Consider the following 24,485-nt stretch of genomic DNA (forward strand, 5'->3'; position numbering starts at 1 on the left):
GTCACTCCAGATACTGACAGCTCAGCACACCCCAGAATCCCATTAGATGGCTGAGCTGTCCATCACCATACTAACAGCTCAGCACACCCCTGTCCTGGATTGGACGGCAGAACTATCATTCACTGGATCCAGACACTTAGATAGGAGCGATCTTGCCCGCTGCCAGTTGGGGTTACAGCCCCTCGTCCACAACAGTCACACTCACTGGTAGCCAGAGGCAATGTATCATGGCGTCAATGCACCTGGAGGCAAGGGCTCATTCACACTTGTGTAGAAAAATGCAGGTCAAATACTAATTCACTAGAGATGAGCGAATCAATTCAACATCTATCGAATTTTTAGGAATTGTTCAAACCTGATCAATTTGAACAATATGCGATTCACATTGTCTAAAAATAGCCATTGCCAATTTACACATTTCAGAAGGTTGCATTAGTAAGAGAAGGCCGACATGACCTTAGACACAGCCTGGCGGGATTCCCTATATTGCCCTGCAAATATCACATCACTTGGTATAGCACAGTCAATCAGGAGGGACTATAAGAGCCTGGAATGTGGTACTGGAGAAGGATGTTCTCAATACCATTGAGGGCAAAAACAACAAACAAATCAATTTTGCCACAAATCAAGACAGACATGTTGCTCAAAGCAAAAATCACCAAGCTACAACTGCCTATTTTGGACACATCAAGTGAAGACAGCAACCACTGGAGAAGGACATCATAGTCGGAAGAATAGAAGGAACAAGGCGAAGAGGAAGACCAGCAACTAGTTGCCTTGCTACTATAAAGATAAAGGTGGAGAAGACCCTGGTGGACCTATATAAGCTTGCACAAGATCGATCTTCCTACAGATCGTTCATCCATCAAGTCTCCATGGCTCGAGATTGAGTCAAAGGCCGTTAAATAATAACAATAAAGAAAGCACAGGCATGGACTGCAGCAGCTATTTTGTGGTGAATCAGGATAGTGAGAGGACGTCTAAACTCATAGCTTAGCCACAGAGATAGGGAGAGAAAGCCATAAAACACTGAACAAACTATACAGATAGTGTGTGACAGCAGAGCAGTGAAAAAAGATTAGTGTGTGAGGGACAGGCTGTTGATTACCCATACTCATCTATGTTGAGTTTAATAATATCAAAGTGGTTGGATAAAGTCCTAGAAGACCTCATAGTGTTATAATAATTTCACAGCAATTAATTACTTTTTCAATTCAAATCGATTCACTATAAATTATTTTCTTTTTAAATTGGCCAGACTGGCAAATACAGTTTTTTTTTAAGTTTGTTCGATTTTTGTTTCCATATTGTATTGTCTTTTTTTTTTTTTATTTGTATTACTTTCATTTTTCATCAACTATTTTTGTGCTCTGCAATATAATGCTTCCAAAAGGATGATAAAAATGAAAGAAATACGCAAATTGCACATTTTTGCATTCTATATTTGACATTGGACAGCCAATATACCTAGTAAGCTCTCACCAGTGGAGGAACTTGAAGCCTAAGGGTCCCAATACAAAACCTCCAACATGGCCTCCAATTATTGCAAGTATTTAATAGTATTGGTCTTTTTATATAGGCCAAATTGACTTTTTGGTCTCTGCTAGGCTCCAGGGTCCAGGTGCCATTGCAACCCCTGCACCCATTGTAGTTACACCCCTGGCTCTCACCATGCACGAATGAAGCAAACCTAAATAATGAAATTACGAATTTACTGCTACTACTTTTGCATAGAGTGAAGAAAAGGCTTTTATAGGAGGAAGAATTACATAAATCTAATACAACACGCATTGAATACATTCTACCACTGTGAAGTAGTCCTATGTAATGTTTATTGTATTCACAGACAGTAGCTCTGATATTTCTATGGAAGCCTCCGCCTGTACTGCTGCAGGATGACACTGCTCTGACTTCAGCTTGTCCAATATTTCACATTCATCAGTACCTTGTGGGATTAGGAACAATAATACTGGTTGTGGTCATTAACTCGCTCTTTTGTGATTTTACATTTTCCATTAAGTTTGAGTGCATTTGTTTCCAAGCTGCTAGCACCGGGGTGTGGAGATGACTCCGATACTGCACAGCACACAAAAGTCTGACAAATTACGACGGCACAGTTATGCCAACACATTTTAATGTTGGAGAATAGATCCTTAGTTCTGGGTATGATCATTGCTCGAAAAGGAGAAATGACCATCACGTCTTGATGTACTGTATGATACAGTGTATAAGTATCTATCTATCTATCTATCTATCTAATTATCTATCGAACAAAGCCTATAAATTATTCCAGTTTTATTTTGCACAGGTTTAGTACTTTACTGTATATAGAATAGATTTGTCACATTTTTTGTACAAATAGTAAGCTCAAGAATCAATCTCATCAGTATTAACGGATGTGTTTAATAATACAAGTGGACTGATTAATCTGTGCTTTAGGGGTGGCCATAAATCCCAATGGCATGTGCTTTATGTGAGCAATAAACATCAATATCAATGTACGACTGTGCAGTAAGACAAGAGACTTCCAGCACCAATGAAAACCTTATACTACACATTATCCAAAAGAATCTGGTCCTAATAAGGAAAATAATGTACATCCATTGTTCACTAAGGCATTAATTTTCATTCATTGCTTTCAAAACAGTAACAATATTTTACAATCAGCTAATATGCCAGGTGAGATAAATCAGTGAGTGATCTTCAATCCAATCCAATATTCAACTTAGACAAATTGTAAGTTCTATATAAAACATTCAGAACTGTCCTGGATACAAAAAGAAAGAATTATAAAAAATCAAATCAATAAAAATAATTAATGAAATCCAGTATTGGTTTAATGAAACTAAATCTTATTGTTTTTCCTGATAATAAGTATTTATTTCAAATGCATTATGTTTGTTTTGTGTATATATTGCAGCAAAATAATAGTAAAAATCTGAAAATATTTAATAAATAGATATGTATTTTTATCTACCTAGACATGTATATACATACATAAAAACTTATTTAATATTTCATAAAAAAATACAATATATTAATTCTATTATTTTTTAATATTTAAAGAAAAGTTTTTTTGTGTTCTATCTCTTCTATCCTCTCTCTCTCCCTGTCTCTCATTTTTCTATCTATCTGTCCATATATACTGTATTTATATATATTGACAGGTTTATATATACCGTATGTCTATATATTTATATATAGATTTTACTCAATATCTCACCGAACACAAGAACATTGGCCGGCGGCTGACATTGAAAATGCTATGCTGGGAGACAGTCTCTGTGCGGCAATGCAGCGCTGCTGTCGGCGGCTCCTCCTGGACCAGGTCAGGATCGTCAAGGGGTCGGACTCTGTGGTGCCTGCGGGCCACATCTGCAGGAAGGCCGCCGAGGGAACGGAGGACAGGTGAGAATCATCTTTTTTTTTTTCTATTTTATGTGTGTGAAGAACAGCACAGGGGGCACATAGCCACAAGAGGGGACCTGGATGGGGCACATAGCCACAAGAGGGGACCTGGATGGGGCACATAGCCACAGGATGGGGACCTGGATGGGGCACATAGCCACAACAGGGGACCTGGATGGGGCACATAGCCACAAGAGGGGACCTGGATGGGGCACATAGCCACAGGATGGGGACCTGGATGGGGCACATAGCCACAGGATGGGGACCGGGATGGGGCACAGAGCCACAAGATGTGGACCTGGATGGGGCACATAGCCACAAGATGTGGACCTGGATGGGGCACATAGCCACAAGAGGGGACCTGGATGGGGCACATAGCCACAAGAGGGGACCTGGATGGGGCACATAGCCACAGGATGGGGACCTGGATGGGGCACATAGCCACAGGATGGGGACCTGGATGGGGCACATAGCCACAAGATGGGGACCTGGATGGGGAACATAGCCACAGGATGGGGTCCTGGATGGGGCACATAGCCACAAGATGGGGACCTGGATGGGGCACATAGCCACAAGAGGGGACCTGGATGGGGCACATAGCCACAAGATGGGGACCTGGATGGGGCACAGAGCCACAAGATGGGGACCTGGATGGGGCACATAGCCACAGGATGGGGACCTGGATGGGGCACATAGCCACAGGATGGGGACCTGGATGGGGCACATTGCCCCAAGATGGGGACCTGGATGAGGCACATTAGTACAAGATGGGCGCCAGGATGGGGAACGTTGCCACAGGATGGGGACCTGGATGGGGCACATAGCCACAGGATGGGGACCTGGATGGGGCACATAGCCACAGGATGGGGACCTGGATGGGGCACATTGCCCCAAGATGGGGACCTGGATGAGGCACATTAGTACAAGATGGGCGCCAGGATGGGGAACGTTGCCACAGGATGGGGACCTGGATGGGGCACATAGCCACAGGATGGGGACCTGGATGGGGCACATAGCCACAGGATGGGGACCTGGATGGAGCACATAGCCACAGGATGGGGACCTGGATGGGGCACATTAGTACAAGATGTTTTCCATTATTACTATATGATGCTAATTGTAAGACAATATTACTGTATGTGGCCAATTGGGGGAAATAAAATTGTAAAAAAAATAAAAAATAAAATAAAGCATGAAAAAATATTGGGCACTAAAAATGCTGTTTTATATGTAAACTAAAGTAAACACAAAAAAGTGCACGTTTATTATCGCCACATCCATAACAACCCAAGCCATAAAAAAATAAACACGGCAAAAATGTTCAAAAGGTGTATACAAAAAAAATGGTATCACTAAAAATGTCACATTGAACAAAGAATGCGGCCCCCCAAATTCAAATTTTTTCCATGTGCGGCCCATATACCCAGCCGAGTTTGAGACCCCTGCTCTAGAGTATAGAGTCCTAGTAGTCTTCATATTTTTCAGCATGGGCCCTGGAAAATTGTAGGTGGCTTTTATCTGCAGGAGCTTCAGGAGAGGCTTCCTTCGTGAACAACACCCATGCATGCCATTCCTCTTCCGTGAAGGCCATATTGTGTCACGTAAAACACTCACCCGGGTTTGGCTTTCTACTACTTTAGCTAACTGCAGTGATCCTGCATATCGATTTTCTTCAGTCCTTCTCATCAAAAGATGCTCCTATTTAGGTGTGATTGATCTGGACTCCTCTGTGAGATGGTTGCAGTCCCATCTTTGTTACATTTTTGTATCAGTTTTGGTACAAAATGACGATTTTTTGTAGCCTTCTCCTTTCGTGTGTAAATAAATTATTTTCTTTCTTTGTTCTTGTGACAGTTCTCTTCCATGTGGAGCCATTGCTGACTGCATGAAATAGAAAGGGGTTTTCTTTGTTAACGAAACACCCTTTTATAGTCAACTGTCTGCTGGACACCTGTTTAATGGATAATTGGACTTATTTGTGGAATATTTCTTGTTAATTATATTTTTGTAGGCTAAACTTTAGCTTTGCTCTTAAGACTTTCATTGGGGTGTACTAATTTTTGCAACATGAATTAATTTTGTTAGGAAAATTACTTTTTGGGTGTGCAAAATAACAAATCATGTTTGCTATCAATGGCTCAAATTTATGAGAGTATTTTTTAGGACGACATTCCATAAACAATGTTGATTCTGAATTGAAACTAAAAGGTTTTCTGAAGAATTTGTTGGGGTGTTCTTATGCATGCTGAGCACTGTATATAAATGGATAGACAGATAAGATAATAGATAGATAGATAGATAGATAGATAGATAGATAGATAGATAGATAGATAATAGATAGATAGATGATAGATAGATAGATAGATAATAGATAATAGATAGATAGATGATAGATAGATAGATAGATGACAGATAGATAGATGATAGATATATAGATGATAGATAGATAGATAGATAGATAGATAGATAGAGTAGATTGAACTGATTCAACTTTTCAATAAAAATAAGATACAAATAATGAAATTAGTAAACACACTTAGTCACAAAGGTAGATACATAAACCTTCAAGATATCAAAGAACAACACCATCCGAGATACCAAGTTTCAGGATAGGAAGGCACATATATTATAAATAAGTAAAAAAATTAAATTTTTATTATAAATCCATATTAAAAATTTGAATTAAAAAACAAGCAGGGATTTCCCAGATGTAGCGAACTAATAACAAACAGGTCTTTAACATCAAAGTATATATACTGAAGGTGACAAAAATAATGGACATATAAAAAATAAAAGTGTACAGATGGTAAATAAAGTGCTCACGGCAGAACTATACATATAAATAAATTAAAGTGCAAGTGCCTCTATATTTGGAGAAAGTTCCGATGTTTGGCTAGTTTTCCATCATTTATGCAGCTCAATGATTTAAAACTAGAACTAACCAAACAGCAGAACTTTTTCATTTATTTATACATATAGTTCTGCTGTGAGCACTTTAGTTACCATCTGTACACTTTTATTTTTTAACACTCTTTCATGTGCATTATTTTTGTCATCTTCAGTACATATATTTTGATATTAAAGACCTGTATGTTATTAGTTCGCTTCATCTGGGAAATCCCAGCTTGTTTTTTAATCACATTTTTTAATATGGATTTATAATAAAGATTGAATAGTTTAACTTATTTATAACATATGTGCCTTCTTATCCTGAGACTTGGTATCTCAGATGCTGTTGTTCATAAATAATGAAATTATTGTTTTTTTTTCAATGAAACATGAAATAAGTTTTTTATTTTTTATTTACTTAAAGAGGACTTTTCGCTGTATTCTTTCATTTAAAGTGAGTTCCTCATCCAATTGCTGTTATTCCACTGATTCTGGAATAATATATTTTTTCTTTGCCTCTTTGTTCCAAAGTTATGCCCCCCTAATAATAAGAATGCAAATTTTCCTTTCAACCAACTATGTGTGTACCACAGGACTTCTCTGTTGGCTTTTTGCTTTTTCACTTCTATGATGCTGACAAGGAGATGAGAATTTATTGGAGTGGAATTGATTTCTACTCATATTTTTTAAAAATGTTCATTTGGCAAAATCCAGATTTTTTTTTTTGTAATTCGCTACCGCACTGAATCAACAAAATGGTGGCCGGCTAGTCACCATTTTGATGCACCATAAAGGGTCATCAAAAGGTTAAAAATAAAAATAAATACTTATACTCACCTTACTGCTCACCTCTTTGTCCCCTCCACTTCTCACTGTCCCCCATCTTGTCCTCATCACATCTTATTGTTGTCATGAGTGCTGAAATCTCAGTCCTCTTCATGCTAGGCCGGGAATTCCAGCTCTAATGAGCCCTCGGATGGTTTTGCGCATGCATGTGTAAGGTCATGATGCCTTGACGTGTGCCGTGACCTTACGCACGCATGAATGCGCAGAATGGTCCGGGTTCTTTTCAAGGCTGGAAGTCCCAGCCTAGCGTGAAGAGGCCTGGCACTTCAGCGTTCACAGCGGTAAAAGGAAGATGTGTGCTCAGGACCGGATGGAGGATAGTAAGGAGTGGAGGTGCTGGAGTGGTGAATGGTAAGAAGAGTTCAAGGATTTTTTTTATTTTTTACATCTTATGTTTATAATACTCTGGGGTCTGGATAGACCCCACAACATAATAAGGGACATTCAAGTTGCAGAAAATAATTTTGCTCCAAATCGTATTTCCCCTGAAAATCAGTGCAATCAGGCAAATTTTAATTAATTTTGCCAAATCTGCTCATCTGTAATGCTGACCAATCAAAACATGACCTTGTCATAGAGGGGAAAAAACAAATGTCTGCAGAGAAGATCACAGCTGCAGCTCGGCTAAGCATGTCCTGGTGGGAACTCTGAAGTTGTCACGTCCCTTACTTCTATGGGAGCACCAGAGCATGAGCACAGGAGAACAACAGCGCTGGAGAACAAGGGCACAGCAGAAAAGCAACACAGTGCATCACCTGTAACACAGGCAGGTCTGTTGCTCCAGCTCTCCTGCGCTTCTGCTCTCCCATGCTCCTACACTCCAATAGCAGGAAGGGATGATGCAAATATGGAGTTCTCAGCATATTCACATAAAGCAAATCTTTTTGCCCTCTATGACACTGGTCAATCAAAACATGGATGCATCATAGAGGGAAAAGCAAATGCCCACAGAAAAGTTCTGTGGTATACGCCCAATTGGATGGAAGATAAATTTTGCATCTTTATTTCTGGGGGCATAGCTTTGTATTGGAGGGGCACACCAAAATAATGAAAACTTGTCCAGAATCAGTTGAGCCGCTTAATTGAAGGAGTTAGTTAATTTAAATGTACAAGTATAATCTCATGAGAACACATTGAGCCAGAAGATAGCTATGACATTTTCTGTGAGCTTGAGCAGACACCAGAGCGATAACGCCAACTGTCCTCCAAGGGCAGCAAAGATGGGACTAGCCAACTGCCTGTACTCCAAGTCTGCATAGAGGTACACAGAAGTATCACTGGCGACACTCTGAAGAAACTGAGAGTTTTTAACAACCAAGCAAGGGTGTGTCAATCAGCAGCAGAAGGTGGAGGTCGCTGCTGTGTCCTAAAGGAAGAAGGATATAACTATAGTACAGATATGAGAGGATCAAGAAGGTGTCTGCAATGCCAAGTGCAGTGACCTTTTACAGCCAGATCCAGAGCGACTGTCTGTCACACCTGACACACCCGTGACACTATGACTCTGGCCAATCAAAACATGACCTTGTCATAGAGGGAAAAAGCAAACACCCACAGAGAAGTTCTGTTTGATGAAGGGAAAAAATTGCATCTTTATTACTGGGGCCATAACTTTAGAACAGAAGAGCAGAGAAGAATAAACAAAAATTAATCCACAATCATTGGAGCAATGACAATTGGAGGAGGTGCTCAGTTAAGAATGTAAAAAAATCCAGTGAAAGGTCCTCTTTAAAGGGTCATTTTCATAATCATAAATGTATATAATTGGAAAGTGCTTGTAAAAACAAGCAACTTTGCAATTTACTTGTTATTAAAAATGGTAGCCATTCTCTTAGACAAGGAGTGCAGTGCTTATATGTTCTTTACTATAGAGCTTGTAAGCACTGCTCTGAAGCTGCCTGCATTCATGGATCTGGCCAGCTTCAGTGCCCATGCGCTTCATCAAAGCTGTAAAGGCGAAGCTCTTTCTGCGTGCAACATCGGAGAGCACACCGTTTGGGTGCAATAATGCCGATGGTTCGGACTGTCTATCAAGAGGAAGAGCAATGTCCCCTGGAAAGCATTAAGCAAGGAGACAGGAGAGCAGAAGATGTAATGACCACTTAGGGGCAACAATAGTAAAAAAAAAAGCTATTTCAACAAAGTCTAAATTGGAAAAGATAATCATAATGGAGTATTATTAATAATTTATTGTATCCAGTTACATTTAAGAGAAAAGGAACATTAACAAAATTATCATTTTAGAAGGTATAATGCTATTACTAAATTATGCAGGAAATAAAATAAAAACAAACAAACACATATTTCAGTTTATTGCAACAGTTCATTAAGTTGTTTTCGGTGTGCCTGACATGGACAGGGAATAATAACCAGCAAAGACTAAAATTGATTCCAAACTGCAACTGTGGCGCACCTATTATCTAAGTGGTAGACTTGTGATAGACTGCAGATTAATCCAAAGTATGACATCACTTAAAACTCTGACATCATAGATTAATTATACTAAAGTATTCTGATTTACAAAATAGTTGTTATAGTTGTATACAATGAATACAAATCCATTACACAAAAGAGACAAACATTTGTAAAAATTTCCAAAGATATATTCTACCTACCACACTATTATCACAACAATATATTACTAAGCATGAAAAGTATCCACAAAACCTCAATATAATCAATGCACAATGTGTTTCAAAGTCAAACTCTCTAATAAGAGTAAACAAACTAAACCTGCAAAATATCCAAAAACAAGCCAGCGTCCGATGCCAACCTATAGCAACCAACCGTTATCCTGGTCCAAACTCATCAGCAGAAAATAATCCAATTGTTCTTACCTGTAGAAGCCAGTAACACCTTCTGTGGAAAGTTGGGATGATGGACGAATGAACATAGCAGCCATAAAGACACTAGAATAAAGCAAAAAGACAGAAAATATTATTAATCCAAAGTAGAACGAAGAGAAAGTAAAGTTTCCATATTATATGTTGCAATCAACCACATTCTAGCTATTATTATTCCAATACACTGTATAATACCTGGTGCAGGGTCCTCCTGGGTGGAGCATGATACAGGTGTCTTTTTACCCTCTTTGTCATGGACTATTCCCTTGGGACATATACAATAAGTAGAGGACAAGGCCATTTTTTTTTATCAAAGCTAACCTCACACTGGAGCCAAATTATTTTTAGAAAGCCACAGCTATTTTTGAGGGGTTCACAACCAAAGTGATGACATAGTTCCCTTACTTATGAAGAAAAATGGGCAAATTGAAGTGACAACCTTTATTTTTATTTTTGTTTTTTTTAAACCATGCTGACAGTTAAAGAGGAAAATTAACAAGTTTTTGCAAAATTATAACTACTAGGGTTAAATAACTTTGCACCGGGAACCTAAGGGGCCTTAAAAGTCCATCTGTTCCATATAAAAAAATTCAGGCCATATAGACGCTAGAATAAAAAAAAAGCAAATAAAATACTATTAGTCCAAAGTAAAACAAAGAGAAAGTTAGGTTTTCATATTATATCCTGCAACGAATCGCATGGTGCAGGATCCTCATGGGTGGAGCATGATATAGAAGGAGAAAGACCGGAACACTGTCCTTTTGCAAGAATTGTGTGCTTGAGGAAGGGACTCGCGCTCCAGACTTATTGAGGTTGAAACCTCGGCACCAAAAAAGAAAATGAGACTGTGGGTCTTGCTGCAGTGTAACAAGACCCACAGTCTCATTTTCTTTTGTGGTGCTGAGGTTCCAACCTCAATGAAGCATGATATAGGTGTCTTTTTACCACCTGTGTAATGTACTATCCCCTTGGGACATATTCAATAAGCAGAGAAGAAGGCTTTGGAGACAAATTCTTTTTAGAAAACCACAGTTATTTTTTGGGAGTTCACAACCAGAATGACAATAGAGTTCCCTTATTTGAGAAGAGAAATGGGCGTATTAAAGTGACAACCTTTATTTTTTTTTTATCCATGTTGACAATAACAGAAGAAAATTCACAAATTTTAGAAGCATTGCAACTACTAGGGTTAAATAATTTTTCATCGGAACCTAAGAGACCTTAGAGGTCCATCTGCTCCATATGAAGAAACCAGTGGCATTAAATTCAGATAATTGTTGGGTGGTCCTATTACAAATTTTTCATTATGGTCCAGGTGCTTAATGTTCTTTCTCTTCAAAATTCGCAATGCGATGACGTAATTTCCTTTTAGGCATTTTTTTCCTACTTTTATACCAACCAATGTATGACATACATCTATGTACTAAAAATATGTTTTTGTGCCATGTTGTACTTCTAAGTTTATCCAAAAGAAAGTCATGACCTTCAATATTAGATGTAGGTGGCAGCTCAAATTTATGACACGGATATATTTCTCATCATAGGCAGTGAAGTTATTGAACTACTGCCCTTTTCGAGCTCCCTGGCTCGATTTCCCTGCAGATTTTCAAACTTACAGTCCAGATCAAACTTCTAGTTGAAGAAACTTGGCTTTTCAAATTTTGTGCAGAAAAATCATTAATCATGGCTGGCATTCCTCATTCTATTGCTTTGCTCAGGGTAAATAATTCTCTCCAGCAGAGTTTCACGTCGCGCCTTTTTCCTATTTTTTTATTTTACATTTAATTGCGCAAGGTGTTTTTGCCTTTCTCTCAGACATTAAAATGATTTGTGAAAATATAGATGCTTTGTGCTACATGATCATTAGTCATTTAATGATGTTGTAACTCAAGGTGGTTTTTCGAGCTGCTTGTCTTTTGGGTATGCAAAAGGCAAAAAAAAAAATTCACATTTCGTGTTTAACGAAGTAAAATGTACAAGCTCTTAGCTTCAGTAAATTGTAAATGAAGATCAGAGCAGAATCAAAGAGCGACGGTAAAACCAAACCCAATCTAAATTCTCTACATGTCTATTATATTGTGCATATAAAAAAAAAGGATCAAAAAAATCATTACTAACTGCGAGATCAAATTCAATTTTTTACACTTTTTTTCTTTAAAATTAACAATTAGAAACAATGGGGGGGTTAGTAAGAGGGGGATTTTGGAAGTAAGATTTGATTGGGACTGTGTTGCCTTTATTTGTGTCAAATGTATCAGTATTGCACAATGTTTGATGTATTGGTGCATTTTTTTTTCATAAAACACTTCTGCCCAGAGCCATTGCTTCCATTTTTATCACATCACCCTACTGAAGCGAGAATTGTGATTTTTGTTTGCTACTTTTTAAAATGTTTTAATTCATAAATCTATCCTCTGTCCACTTTCCCATCCACATTTTAAAAGTGTTGTAAATGGGGTAAAATCACAAAAAGTTGCAAATTTCTGCAAAATTAATTACCCCCGATTGAAACATTGACGTACAATGTAATGACCCAGGACTCAAGGCCAACAAAGGTAAAGCACAGTACCTTAAGTTACTTAAGGTAACTTTTCAGTATAAACTGTTGTGTATGTACACTAGGACTAACACCTTTTCTGGTCATTTTATAATGTGTATTCTGCATTTTTAACCAATTTCTCCTCTACAGTCTCTATTTCTAATTTAAATTTTTTTCTGAACTAATCGGAGGAGACAATTTGCTATGATGTCTCCCATACACAGCACTTCACAAAGAGAGGGATTCCTGTTTTTTTCCTCTGTTAAACACATTGTTCAGTAGTAGCAGCAGCAGCATCAACTGCATAGAGGGCAATATATAGCCCCACTGAGCTGTGTGGCTGTGAGTCCAGCTCTAAGATAAGCAAACTCACTCAAAAACTGCAGCAAGATCTGCCTGTCTCTGCCCCTGCTTGTTTTCTCACCCTGTTCCTCACTCCTCTGCCTTCCCCTTTTCATAGACTTCCATATTCTGTGTAACCTGGCACCTTGATGTGCTCAAAGTCTTCTTGCTATGACCAAGACAGATTTAAGTGGTTTTCCAGAGTAGAAGATGAGATCAGAAAGTGAAGGGGAAGGAAGAAGTGTCTCATAAGTGGAGAAAGAAGAAGATTTCTATGATAAAATATATGACAAAGTGTCTGATTTTCACTTGTACTGTTAATTTATACTAGATTTTGTTGAAAGGACAGTGACCATTTAAAGCTATTTGATTAAGATAAATCCATTTTTGATAAAAAGTATGTCTAAAAATAAGTAAAGCACAGACTGTACCACTGAAATGTTCCCCATGATGCAAGTTTAAAGAGAATCTGTCATCAGGTTTTCCCCATATAAAGTAGAGCCAGCACCTTTAAGCTCTCTGTTACAGCATAATAATAAGCTGTATGTAAGTCCCCCAATTCCCTATGCAAGGCACAAACAATAGCTTTTATTATACTCACAGATGGTGCGGTCCGGTCCTATGGGCATCTGTAGTCTTGATCTGGTGCCTCTTCTCTTCTTACGATCACCCTCCTCCTTCTGTGCTTCATGTGGATGATGTGTTTAATTTCATCCACACAATGTCCTCCACCTCGCTCCTTCGCAGGCACACTTCTCTCTACTCTGCTGAGGGCAGATCAAAGTACTGTACTACGCATACACCGGGAAGGCCAAAGAGCGCTGAGGACCCGTAGATATAACCGGCGCATGCGCACTATAGTGCTTTGCTCTAAGCAGGCAGAGAGAAGTGCGCCTGCGCGATGGAGGACACTGTGTGGATGACGTATGACGCTTCATCCACATGAAGCAAGGAATCACAAGAAGAGAGGTGACACCAGATCAAGACCAGAGACGCCCATCAAACCAGATGGCACAATCTATGAGTATAATAAAAGGTCTTTTTGTGCCTTGCGTAAGGTATTGAAGACATACGGTATATACAGCTTACTAGAGAGCTGTAACAGAGGGCTTATAGGTGCTGGCTGTACCTTATATGGGGAAACCTGGTAACAAGTTCCCTCTAATCAAAAAGGGAACATGTCAGTAAGTACCGCCGGGAGACGAATGTGTATAGCAGGGACTCTGCTCCTGCCTGCATCGCTGACATTTTCATGAAGCCCACCGCCAGAACACCCCCTTTCTCAGCCCATGGCCCACATCATTGTCCCACTCCTGCCACCGGATTCCTGTAGTGGTGACACTGCCTTCTATGACTCTGCTACACCGCCGCGGCCCTTTCCCTGGTAAGCTACATTCAGATTATAAGACGCCTATTTTCCTCCCAAATTTGGGGGGAAAAAAGTGTGTCTTATAATCTGAAAACACAGTATTTATTTTTCTTAGAAAGTTATCGGTGATTAAATAAAGCATAACAAATGTTTTACCATTAAAATGAATGGGCTGACCATGTAATATATGGATGTGCCGGCTCCTCTGTAGTGAGTGGTGCTCTGTGGCTGCTTCCTACTCTGCCTGAAGAAGTTTGCAGACTTGCAATTCTCCTCTATCATCTCAGAAGTAGGATATTTAAAATGTGCCAACTTTACGAATTATCTTGTAGTTCTCTTCTAAATATATTCTGCAAATATTATGTAACTGCAAATGCATAGGTAAAAGAGGCAGAAATTCACTATTTTTTTCATTAAAGATAGGAAAATATATATGAAAAAATTGTTCTGATCACAAAAGGAATGTTTATAGGATTTAATAGCAATTTCCAATATTTTTAGGCATCAACGATTAAGTACACTTACTAGCAAGAATAGAAGTTGGATTACACAGGGTAATTATTATTGTAATATTTGTATGTATTTTGCAGGATTTCTAGAAGTTTACTCAATAGGTAAACTACCTTCTGAATAATCCAGATCTACCATTATTATGTAATGAAAAGTAAGCATTACTCCGAGCAGAACAAAAAGAGTCAACTCCTTGACGTATACAAATGAACATATGGCACACTATATTTTATCATCCTCTATATTCTGCAGAGGGTATCTCCAAGGACTCTGACATATTAACAAGAGTAAACTGTTTACTCATCATCAAAGTAAAAATAGAGTAGCAAGTGGAATCATCCCAAGAGAATTTCGTTCCCCTTGAGGACTTGTCAGAGAAGCTCAGTCCAGTACTTGGAATTGTTATAAATCAGGCTCAATAAGAGCAATGCACACTGAAATAACACAGAAAATCCCATCCTGAGAACATGGACAAGGTCTACACCATACACTGTGCATTAATTCACGTCTTATATCCATCACTTTTTCCATTCATACTGACAATGTCAACCAGGAGCGCTATTGTGAAGGATTCCGTAAATTAATATGTAAGGATCTTTGCTGTGTGTCTTGGTTTTGCTCTACAAAATTAATCTTTCAGATGAAAGGAAATGTGAAGCTTTGTATCCAACCATTAGATAGATCTGACAGATGGGACATGGCTTTTGACGTACTTGTCCAATCATAACATGACTACATGTGTGTCACACCGTTGGAAATGAAAATGTAAGACTGAATACAAATGTGAGAGGGGTTCTTGGAAAGCAGTAACGCCACCGGATTCGATGAAATTTTCCGTTGAGTCTGATTGAAGTTCAAAATAATAATTTGCGTGCACTCTGTCAGAAGTGGAGGTGCTGATGTAATAGGCAGCGAGTGCCCCTTAACTGTAGAGGATTTAATTCATCACACACTCAAATGTTGTGAATGCAAAATACATTTATTAATAAACAGACAATTTATTCAAACCGAGGTGCAGGGCGACAGTGGTAAGATGTTTCGGGCACAATTTCGGCCTTAATCATTTAGTCGCTTATTGTATGGGTGGTTTGAAACTGTTTAGAGTCTGAAAATAGGACTAAAGTCCAGGAAAGAGGAGAGCTCAACCAGGTCCAATAGTGGTGTGGGGCCACGTGGATCATGCGGTCATATGGAGTCCCTGTATCGTCAGGGTGTAGGTCCCAAGAGAGATTGTGCCATTCATTGGTGGTGTGGAGGGGTATAGCGGCCAAAGCAAGGCGCAGGAGCGCCGCTATACTCCTCCACACCACCAATGAATGGCACAATCTCTCTTGGGACCTACACCCTGACGATACAGGGACTCCATATGACCTCATCATCAAAGTAAAAATAGTTGCATTCTCAACATTTGAGTGTGCGATGAATTAAATCCTCTAGAGTCTGATTGAAGAACGCATGCTGCTGATGTGATGTTAATTCTTGGTGTTACGTTATATGAAACGGTCAATGGACATTTGCTAGGATGTGACTGAAGTATACGTAGATCTAGGCTCGGCTGAATTTCATCATCTTACGAATCAGAACTAGAAGATATTTCAAAAACTAAAGTTGGGTTTGCAAAAAGGAACTGGGTCCAGAAATTTCAAAGATGATCTAAAACATGTCATGCAAAATATGTGGCTTTGATGCAAGTTTATGGGGGCCCTTCCTTGACAGGGTCATGGTAGGCTCTAATCTTATCTTAATAAACATAGAGTATGTTTACCAAAGTTGGTACGAATTGATTCGAAGGACCCTGTCCATCGGCCACTTTGGTAATCTGTAGTCACTGGATGGGAGCCTTGAGAACCGTCTCTTACTGGATGGCTACCGTGGCTCCTCTTTTGATTTGCCGGCCTGGCACAACATCACATGTGAGCCATGCCACAACGATGGCACTCTACCAGACTGGCTAATCAAAAGAATAGCTGTGGATGCCATCAGGTAAGAGGTAGATCTCACGACTCCTGTCCAACGACCATAGGACCACACTGACGAATTGGATTCTGCAAATCGATTCGCACCATCTCTGTTTACTCAACACACTTTAGATCTAGAAAAACCCAATAGATACTGGAATTTTCTTAATTTCATGGTACTGCTTTCAGCCTTGCTACAGCAGGTAAAAGAAAAACAATCTCAATTTAAAGGGTTGTCAAAATTTATCGAGTTATCACATATTCTCAGTATCATTTGGGTCCCACAGCTGGGACACCCAACAATTCAGAACTGAATGGAGCAATTGGCCGCTCATGCAAACCAGCACTCCAATCATTGTCTATGGGACTGTTGTAGATATTGGAATATGCCAGCTATGTCATCGCCTCATTGCTCCAGTTTTCCAGAGCACTGTTCTCAAGTTCAGTATTAATCACCCCTGTTTTTTAAATAGAAGCCGTTTTTCTTAATCCCATTGAAAAAAAGCACTTTAAATACTCCTTTGAAATTCCCAGTAATTGAGATAACCCTGTAATTACATTTTACCTACAAAAAGTGAAAAAATCTGTGACTTTGGGAGAATTGTGTGCAATTCAGTTATACAGAAAACATACATTTAGAAATAAAAAAACATAAAAAATGTACGTTGAATACATTTCAAAAAATGCTGCTTTTTTGTTTTTGGAGGTGTTTTTTTTTTTCCCTTAACCATATTTTTAAGTGGTTTTGGTGAAGTTTTCAAAAGTTTTTTTACTTAGTTTTTACTTCCATACTCTGTCCTGTAGCCTATTGACTCGACAATGTCAACTTTGAATCAAATTCTAAGAGGAATTCACCTAAAAGAAGTGACATGACAATTTCATTTTTTCAAGGTTTTTTGAAACTATGGGAAAATAGCTCGAAAACTTGCTGTATGAAAACCAAAGTCGATTTTCCATGGAAATGAATAGAAAAAGTATTCAAAAATTATTTAAAGTACTTATTTATTTGGATTTTGAAGCATATCCACTTCAATACCCTCCTCAAAAAGCTCTGTGATCATAGCCTATTTGTAACTTACGGGTACATCATAATAAATCTGACTCTAAAGCAAGATACATACAAGGTTGTTTTTTTTTTTAGGAGGATTTTGAACCAGATCTGATCCAAAATCCTTCTGCAAAACTGCATCCAGTACTCTTTGAATACCCTTCCTTTTCAATTCAATGGAAAGTCCATTTTGCTGATTATACAATTTTTTTAAGCTTTATGTTTGATGAGGTTTTGAAAACTTCATTGCCAAAAAAAACAAACTGATGGAATCTGCTACAAACTTGACACTGTCAAGTTTAAAGACTTTAATATAAAGTGTTCGAAAAAAAAACACTTCAAAAACTACTTCAAAACCAAACCACTTCAGGAAAATCTTCCGGAGAAGAAAACAGCTCTTAAAAAGTAGTGTTTCCTGAAGTGGATTACTCTGAAAAACTAACTGGAGTTTTCAGCCACTAAAAAACTTTGTTTGACCTAACTTGAAAGTCTCACTGATACTGATTTTTTTTCACTGTGTTTTTGGATCAGAAACTCTTCAAAAAACACAAGTTTTGATTGCAGAGTTGGGCCATGTACACATAGCTTCTTTTTCAGGCAATTTTTTCCCAGAATTTGCATGAAAAAGCTTGGTAAAATCGCCCCATAAAATGAACATAAGTCACAGTTTTGCCAAAATTATATTTCTGTGCATATTTCGTATAATGTCACTTCTTTCAACTGTTTCAGGGCTTGGAAACATTGAAGCAGTTAAAAGAAGTGATGTCGTAATTTTTAAGAGTATAGAGTAAAAACAGCCAGTGGCAAAGCCACTTTCCTCCAGTCCATTTGCGGGAACATCCTGTATATTGCCTATATCATTAGATAAAGAAGAGGTAACCGAAACATATGATCTTTGTAATTGCCTTTATGGACGCTGTACAAAATTTCAGCCACGTACCATACAATTCAACCCCAGTCCATTAAATGAAGCCCCTTGTAATGTGTCCAATATCATTACGGACCACTCTCAGTGAAATTATCTGTATCTCTCCAGCTGGCTGACGGTATTTGAAAAAAAAAAAACGCTCCTCACTTACCCACATAATTTTGTTAGTATCAACCTGAGGTTAGAAACAAACAAATTAATTCTAGCCTCGAGCCAAAGTTATTGGTTTTTATAACTCTCTTTAATGACTTCTGTTTTCATAATTAGTGTTAACAAAATACATTTTAATTTGATTTTGCCTCAAGTTCCCATCTAGAAAAAAAAGCCATTCTTTATATTAGAGTATATGTTGGCTAATCGTTAGTAAATGTTGCTCAAGAGCCAAGAACCTGTTGTTTCCTGGAGTGTTCTCTTCTTATGATACAGAATGTGCAGAGAAAATGAGTTTTAGTGCTGTTTAACTTTACACCATTAAAGAAACTGTATGTTCTGTTCTCCAACTTGGTTAATGTGATTAGTATTTTAAAGTTTTTTATGCTACTGTTTTATAAGGTTGCACGTCATAGAGCTCTCTTGTTGGACTTATTGAGAGTTATTACATATTTTAATTCATTTAATTTGTGGTCTGTCTGCATATGAGTAAAAGATAAGGAGCAAGTGACTCGTAACTGTCACTTGTTAATTATCCTTGTATAAGTTAATCCATATGCCCTCTGCTTAGATTCCTCCCTACATTCAAGAACAGAGGAGCATTTTTTAAGAAAAACTCCCACTTAGGTGGAGCTGGAATGTCCATGGATTACATGGACAGCTATTCATTTAAAAAATGTCATGTAATAATATATTATTCTACAGTGGCCATTGCAATATAAATCTGATGCTGGTCACATCTTCGACCAAGAAAAGAGCTGATTTTGGTAAATAAGGGAAGTCATTTTTTTCTTTGGAAAATTGGTTGTTTTTGTGAGACAACACCTTTTACAGGGAAACTGTCACTAGATTTTTTCTACCTAATCAGAGAGCAGCATGATACAGAGGCATAGACCTTGATTCCAGTAATGTGTCAATTACATGGCTGCTTAGTGTAGTTATGATAAAACACTGTTATATCAGCAGGATATGATCACTAGAGGACTAGCAAACCTGCTGCCAATGTGTGCAACCCCGCCCCCACCACTGATTGGCAGGTTTCTGCGTATGCAAAGTGCACACAGAAATCTGCCAATCAGTGGTGTGGGCGGGGTTATACAAAGCTCAGCATTCAGAGTACTAGTAGATCTGCAGCAGAAAAAAAAACAGTTCTTGATCAAAACTGTAGTAAGCAGCCCAGTAAGTGATACATCACTGGAAACAAGATCTCTTCCCCTACATTGTGTCGGTCTCAGATAGGGTAGCAAAAATCATGCAACAGATTCCCTTTATTTATTATTATTATTTTTTATTTATTCAGGAGATATATTCTGCAATGCAGCTATCTTCATTCACATCATTCCCTGTCCCTAATTGACTCAATTGTTCTTATTAGGGAAAAAGAGATTCCAGCAAATGGGGGCCTAGTTTGTTTCTCATTCAATTTTGTGTCCATCCGAAGGCAAATGCGACATTATGAGACATCGTGGACAATAAAAAAGGTAGAAGTCAGAATTCTTGATAAAAATAATTTTACCCTTTTTCATCAATGACCTCACAAAACAAGAACAATTTTAAGTAAAGGCAGTATTTATTTGTTATAATATAACATATACCTATTATGTTCTCTGTAAAAATTCAACTACGTTCTCCAAAAATGTTAAGATTCCACAGCATATTGTCCTTGATATTTACATTGAGCAGACATCCGTAGCTTGTCTTTTATTCATAGTATATCTCAATCCACCTAAAGCCGTATAACATCCCACCAAACACGACACAAGAGCATATGTAGAATAAATCTTCTAGACTTGCATAAATAAAAAATGTCATTCATAGTTCGTGCTGGTTCTTATGCCATATATCCTTGTTTCCGATTTATTAAAGGGTGTACTATTTTGTCATAAGGCAATGAGTGAAAAATAGCACAAATTAAAGACCACTTTGCAGGCATGGAAAACAATGCACCATCGTTATGCCACCTTCATTTACCATAGTCCAAAGGACTTAGTATTCATAATGAACTGTATTTAGTCATTTCATTTACTGCATTTTAATAGCAGACATAAGCAACTGTCATCTCCTATCTCAGTAATGGGAAAATCTGTCTTCACTGAATACAGATTTTATCTATGAATTAAGAATTTTGAGAATGAATGATTGATCAGTACTGGCAAAGAAAGAATCAGATTTCTCTGATGTGATATATTGCAAAGTTTCTTATTTTCACCTGTACAATTTGATTTATGAAATAAAAATGAACATGTTTGTTACTCTTTAATTAACTAGTAACTTTCAAGCATTCTAGAATTTCATTATGATTTGAGCCTTGAGGGTTCCACATACACTGTTAGCCCTACTTTACTTCCAGGTTCTTTCCAATACAGAAAGGAGGAAGAGACAGATAAAGGAACTAGCTTAAAGGGGTGGTCCGGCAGTTAAAATGTATTTTAGAACTATCTATCTTTATACTTTAAGCACTTTTGTAATTAGCTTTATTACACAATACCCTACTCTTTTCCCTTTCTACCTAATCTCTAAATGTGTTTTTATTTCCTGTGCTTCCTGTGATGTTTCATTTGAGTGGAGTCTCATATGTGATGTCACAGGAAATTGCACTCACTCCCCACAGCGTTAATCACCCCTCCTGGACCAGGACATCACCAGTGGGAAGAACTGCAGTTACTCACTTGTTTCTTGCATCGCCGCCCCCTCTGAAGACGTCCGGGATCCTAGTTGATGGACACTATAGCTGATGTGAGTGCAGCGCCGGCTCCCTGCTTTTGTCTCCTCCACCGCCATAGCTTCTGTGAAAGACATTTGCAGGGGGCAGAGACAGCAGCAGTGAGTGACACCAGCCCTGCCCCCTGATGACGACTCATTTGAGAGTGGTGTTAGAAACTGTGCTGCACTGGTGTCACTTACTGCTTCTATCTCCACCCCCTGAATATGTCTTTCACAGTTAGAAGCTACGGTGGTAGCAGAGACAGAAGCAGAGTGCTGGTGCTGCACTCACATCTCCCGCAGCGTCCTTCACCCAGGATCCAGGATGTCTTCAGAGGGGGCAACGTTGCAAGAAACTAGTGAGTAACTACAGTGTTGCCCCCTGTGACATTCTTTTTCAGGAGGGGCAATGAATGCTACGGGGAGTGAGTGCAGCCCCAGCCTCCTGTGACATCACGTTTGAGACTCCTCTCAAACAAAACACCACAAGAAGCACAGTTAAAAAACACATTTAGGTATTAGGTAGATAGGGTAGGGTATTTTATACTAAAGCCAATGACAAAAGTGGTTAGGGTTTAATGATAGATAGTTAGAAAATACATTTTAGCTGCCGAACCACTTTTTAAACTACTGAAATGAGGTGGTCAGCCAGTCCCGTTTATACACAAGACTAGCCTCATGGCAATACAAAGAGGTAGAGGGTACAGCTTTTCTTATTTGCTTGAATGAAGCTGGACTTGCACTGGAACTGGAACACTGGGGCTCAATTATAATAAAGTATATTAAATTATCATATTAATTCATATTTAAATGCATTTCAATTATCAAAGTAATAATAAAAAAAAGTTATTTTTTCATGTCTGGACTTTCCCATTCATTTAATGAATAATATTTGCTACCTATTGGCCATATAATCAGTGTTTCTTCACAATGTTCATTCATAACTTTGGGATTCTACTTTCAACTTCATTATTGTTTTCCATCTTCATGTAAGAATTCTACTTGACAGGAAAATCCCTGTGCTCTAATGGCATGCATATGACAAGGCATGAGGACATAGTCCTGTGTAAACAGGACCTGCGCTGCCAAGAACAATGCAGCTTAGGTGCACAGAGCTATCTATTTACCGATCTCTCAGTGTGCGTCTGAAGCGTGGTCTACCAATCTACACAGGCTATTAGACAACAGGCGACTGTCAAACAAGTAGCTGATCGGTGGTTGTTTAGTGACACTGGCCAGCTAGTGAGAACAGACCTTTAGATCTGGTTATCATGAGTTTATCCAAAATGTCCAATCATTACATTGGGTCTTCAGTAGGGATGAGTGTATATATTCGAGTAGAATTGAATTCTACTAGAATATTACAAGAATCCCTGCTGAATTTTTGTAATTCAGATTTTTTGGAATTCATATTTTTTTGTAATTAGCTCCGTGTGGCCGCTGGCTACCATTCTGCTGAGCTGCAAAGGGTCATCAAAAGGTGAAAAAATTAAAAAAAATGGTTATACTCAACTTACCCCTCCACTCTCACGGCTACACATCTAGTCGTCATCTTACTTTCTTATCACCATCATGAGAGCAGAATTTCACGGCCTCTTCATGCTAAGTCAGGACGGTTCTGCTCATGTGTGCACAAGGTCATGAGGCACGTCGAGATGTCATGACCTTACTCTCGCTTTCACAGAACTGTCCTGAGTATCATCAGATCCGGAAGACCTGGCCTATCGTGAAGATGCCCGGGGATTCAGCGCTTGTGGTGGTGATAAGAAGATGCAACAAGGACCAGATGGGTGATGGTGAGAAGCGGAGGAGCTGGAGAGGTGAGCAATGAGGTAAGTATAAATATTATTTACATTTTTTTTACGTCTTACATTTATTATGCTCTGGGTTCTCTTGAGATCCCAAAACATAATAAGGAACATTAAATTTGTAAAGAATAACTTAGCTGTGAATTGAATTTCCAGTGAAAAATCTGCGTGAACAGGCAAATTAGAATTTTGCCTGATCCTCTCTTCTCTAGTTTACAGACTTCAGTGGCTTCCGCTTTATGTCTTTATGGCAGTCATCCATCTTGCTGATGGTCATCTTGTTATTCAACTAAAATAGCTTTATACTAGTCTAAACACTGTCAGCACGAAAGCCGTCTCCCCCCAATTTCAATATCTCTATTATTTACCCTATTTGTCTACTAAGATCCGGACTCCTGTGTGTTTTTGGTCCATGTCTGTCACGCAAGGTGTGGGAAAGACTTAGTGCAACACAAAGGGAAGAGGGAAAAGGAGCCCAGACTCTAGGGAAAGGGGGGAAGTGGAGACCCCCTAGGTTGATCTAGCGTCACCCTGTCTCCCCTAACGTCCCTGTATTGGCTCTTCATTAATCGCCACATGCGTGCCTCGCCCTGTCTATCCCTGGCGTATGGCTAAGGCTATGTCCCCATGATGCAGAATTGAAGCAGAAAATTTCCACAGCGTTTCTGCATGTTCTTGGCAGTAAAAACGCTTGCAGATTTTACAGGCATTTTTCAAGCGTTTTTGCAGCATTTTTACATGCGGATTTGACTTGCGTTTTCCAAATGCATTGTGACCTTGAATCCGCATGCGGAAACGCACAAATAATGGAAATGCTGTGGATTTTTCCGCAAGGGAAATCCGCTGCGGAAAATTCCGCAGCATGTGCACAGAACATGCGGATTTTCATTGGGGATCATGGGGCACGTATTACCAAGCGTTTTTCAAGCGTTTAAACTGCGGAAATTCCGCATAAAAAACGCTTGAAAAACGCATAGTGGGCACGCAGCCTAAGGCTAGGGAAGGGAGGAGATGAGCACTAGTCGATCTCCACTAAACACTATAGATAACAAGGTTAGACAAACAGTAGGGATTGTTTAGCTTTAGATGACTCCAGACAAATGTGCACTCTGCCTCAAACTCCAGAGAGAACAAAGTACTTCTC

The 24,485-nt window shown here is 38.8% G+C and overlaps 1 protein-coding gene across 5 annotated transcripts in view; it reads right to left on the reverse strand.

Moving 5' to 3' along the window:
* The window catches only part of CAMTA1 (calmodulin binding transcription activator 1), a 2,249,809-nt gene that overhangs the window by 986,298 nt on the left and 1,239,026 nt on the right, over positions 1-24,485 (reverse strand). For all 5 annotated transcript variants that reach the window (XM_073656516.1, XM_073656517.1, XM_073656515.1 and 2 more), the window contains exon 5: positions 9,981-10,052. In XM_073656516.1, coding sequence (XP_073512617.1) covers positions 9,981-10,052 — 72 coding nt within the window. The remainder of the gene's footprint in view (positions 1-9,980; positions 10,053-24,485) is intronic.

This window comes from Phyllobates terribilis, unplaced genomic scaffold (assembly GCF_046119375.1).
Source record: "Phyllobates terribilis strain yellow unplaced genomic scaffold, ASM4611937v1 Scaffold_12__6_contigs__length_324123572, whole genome shotgun sequence".
In the NCBI taxonomy this organism is placed as follows: domain Eukaryota; kingdom Metazoa; phylum Chordata; class Amphibia; order Anura; family Dendrobatidae; genus Phyllobates; species Phyllobates terribilis.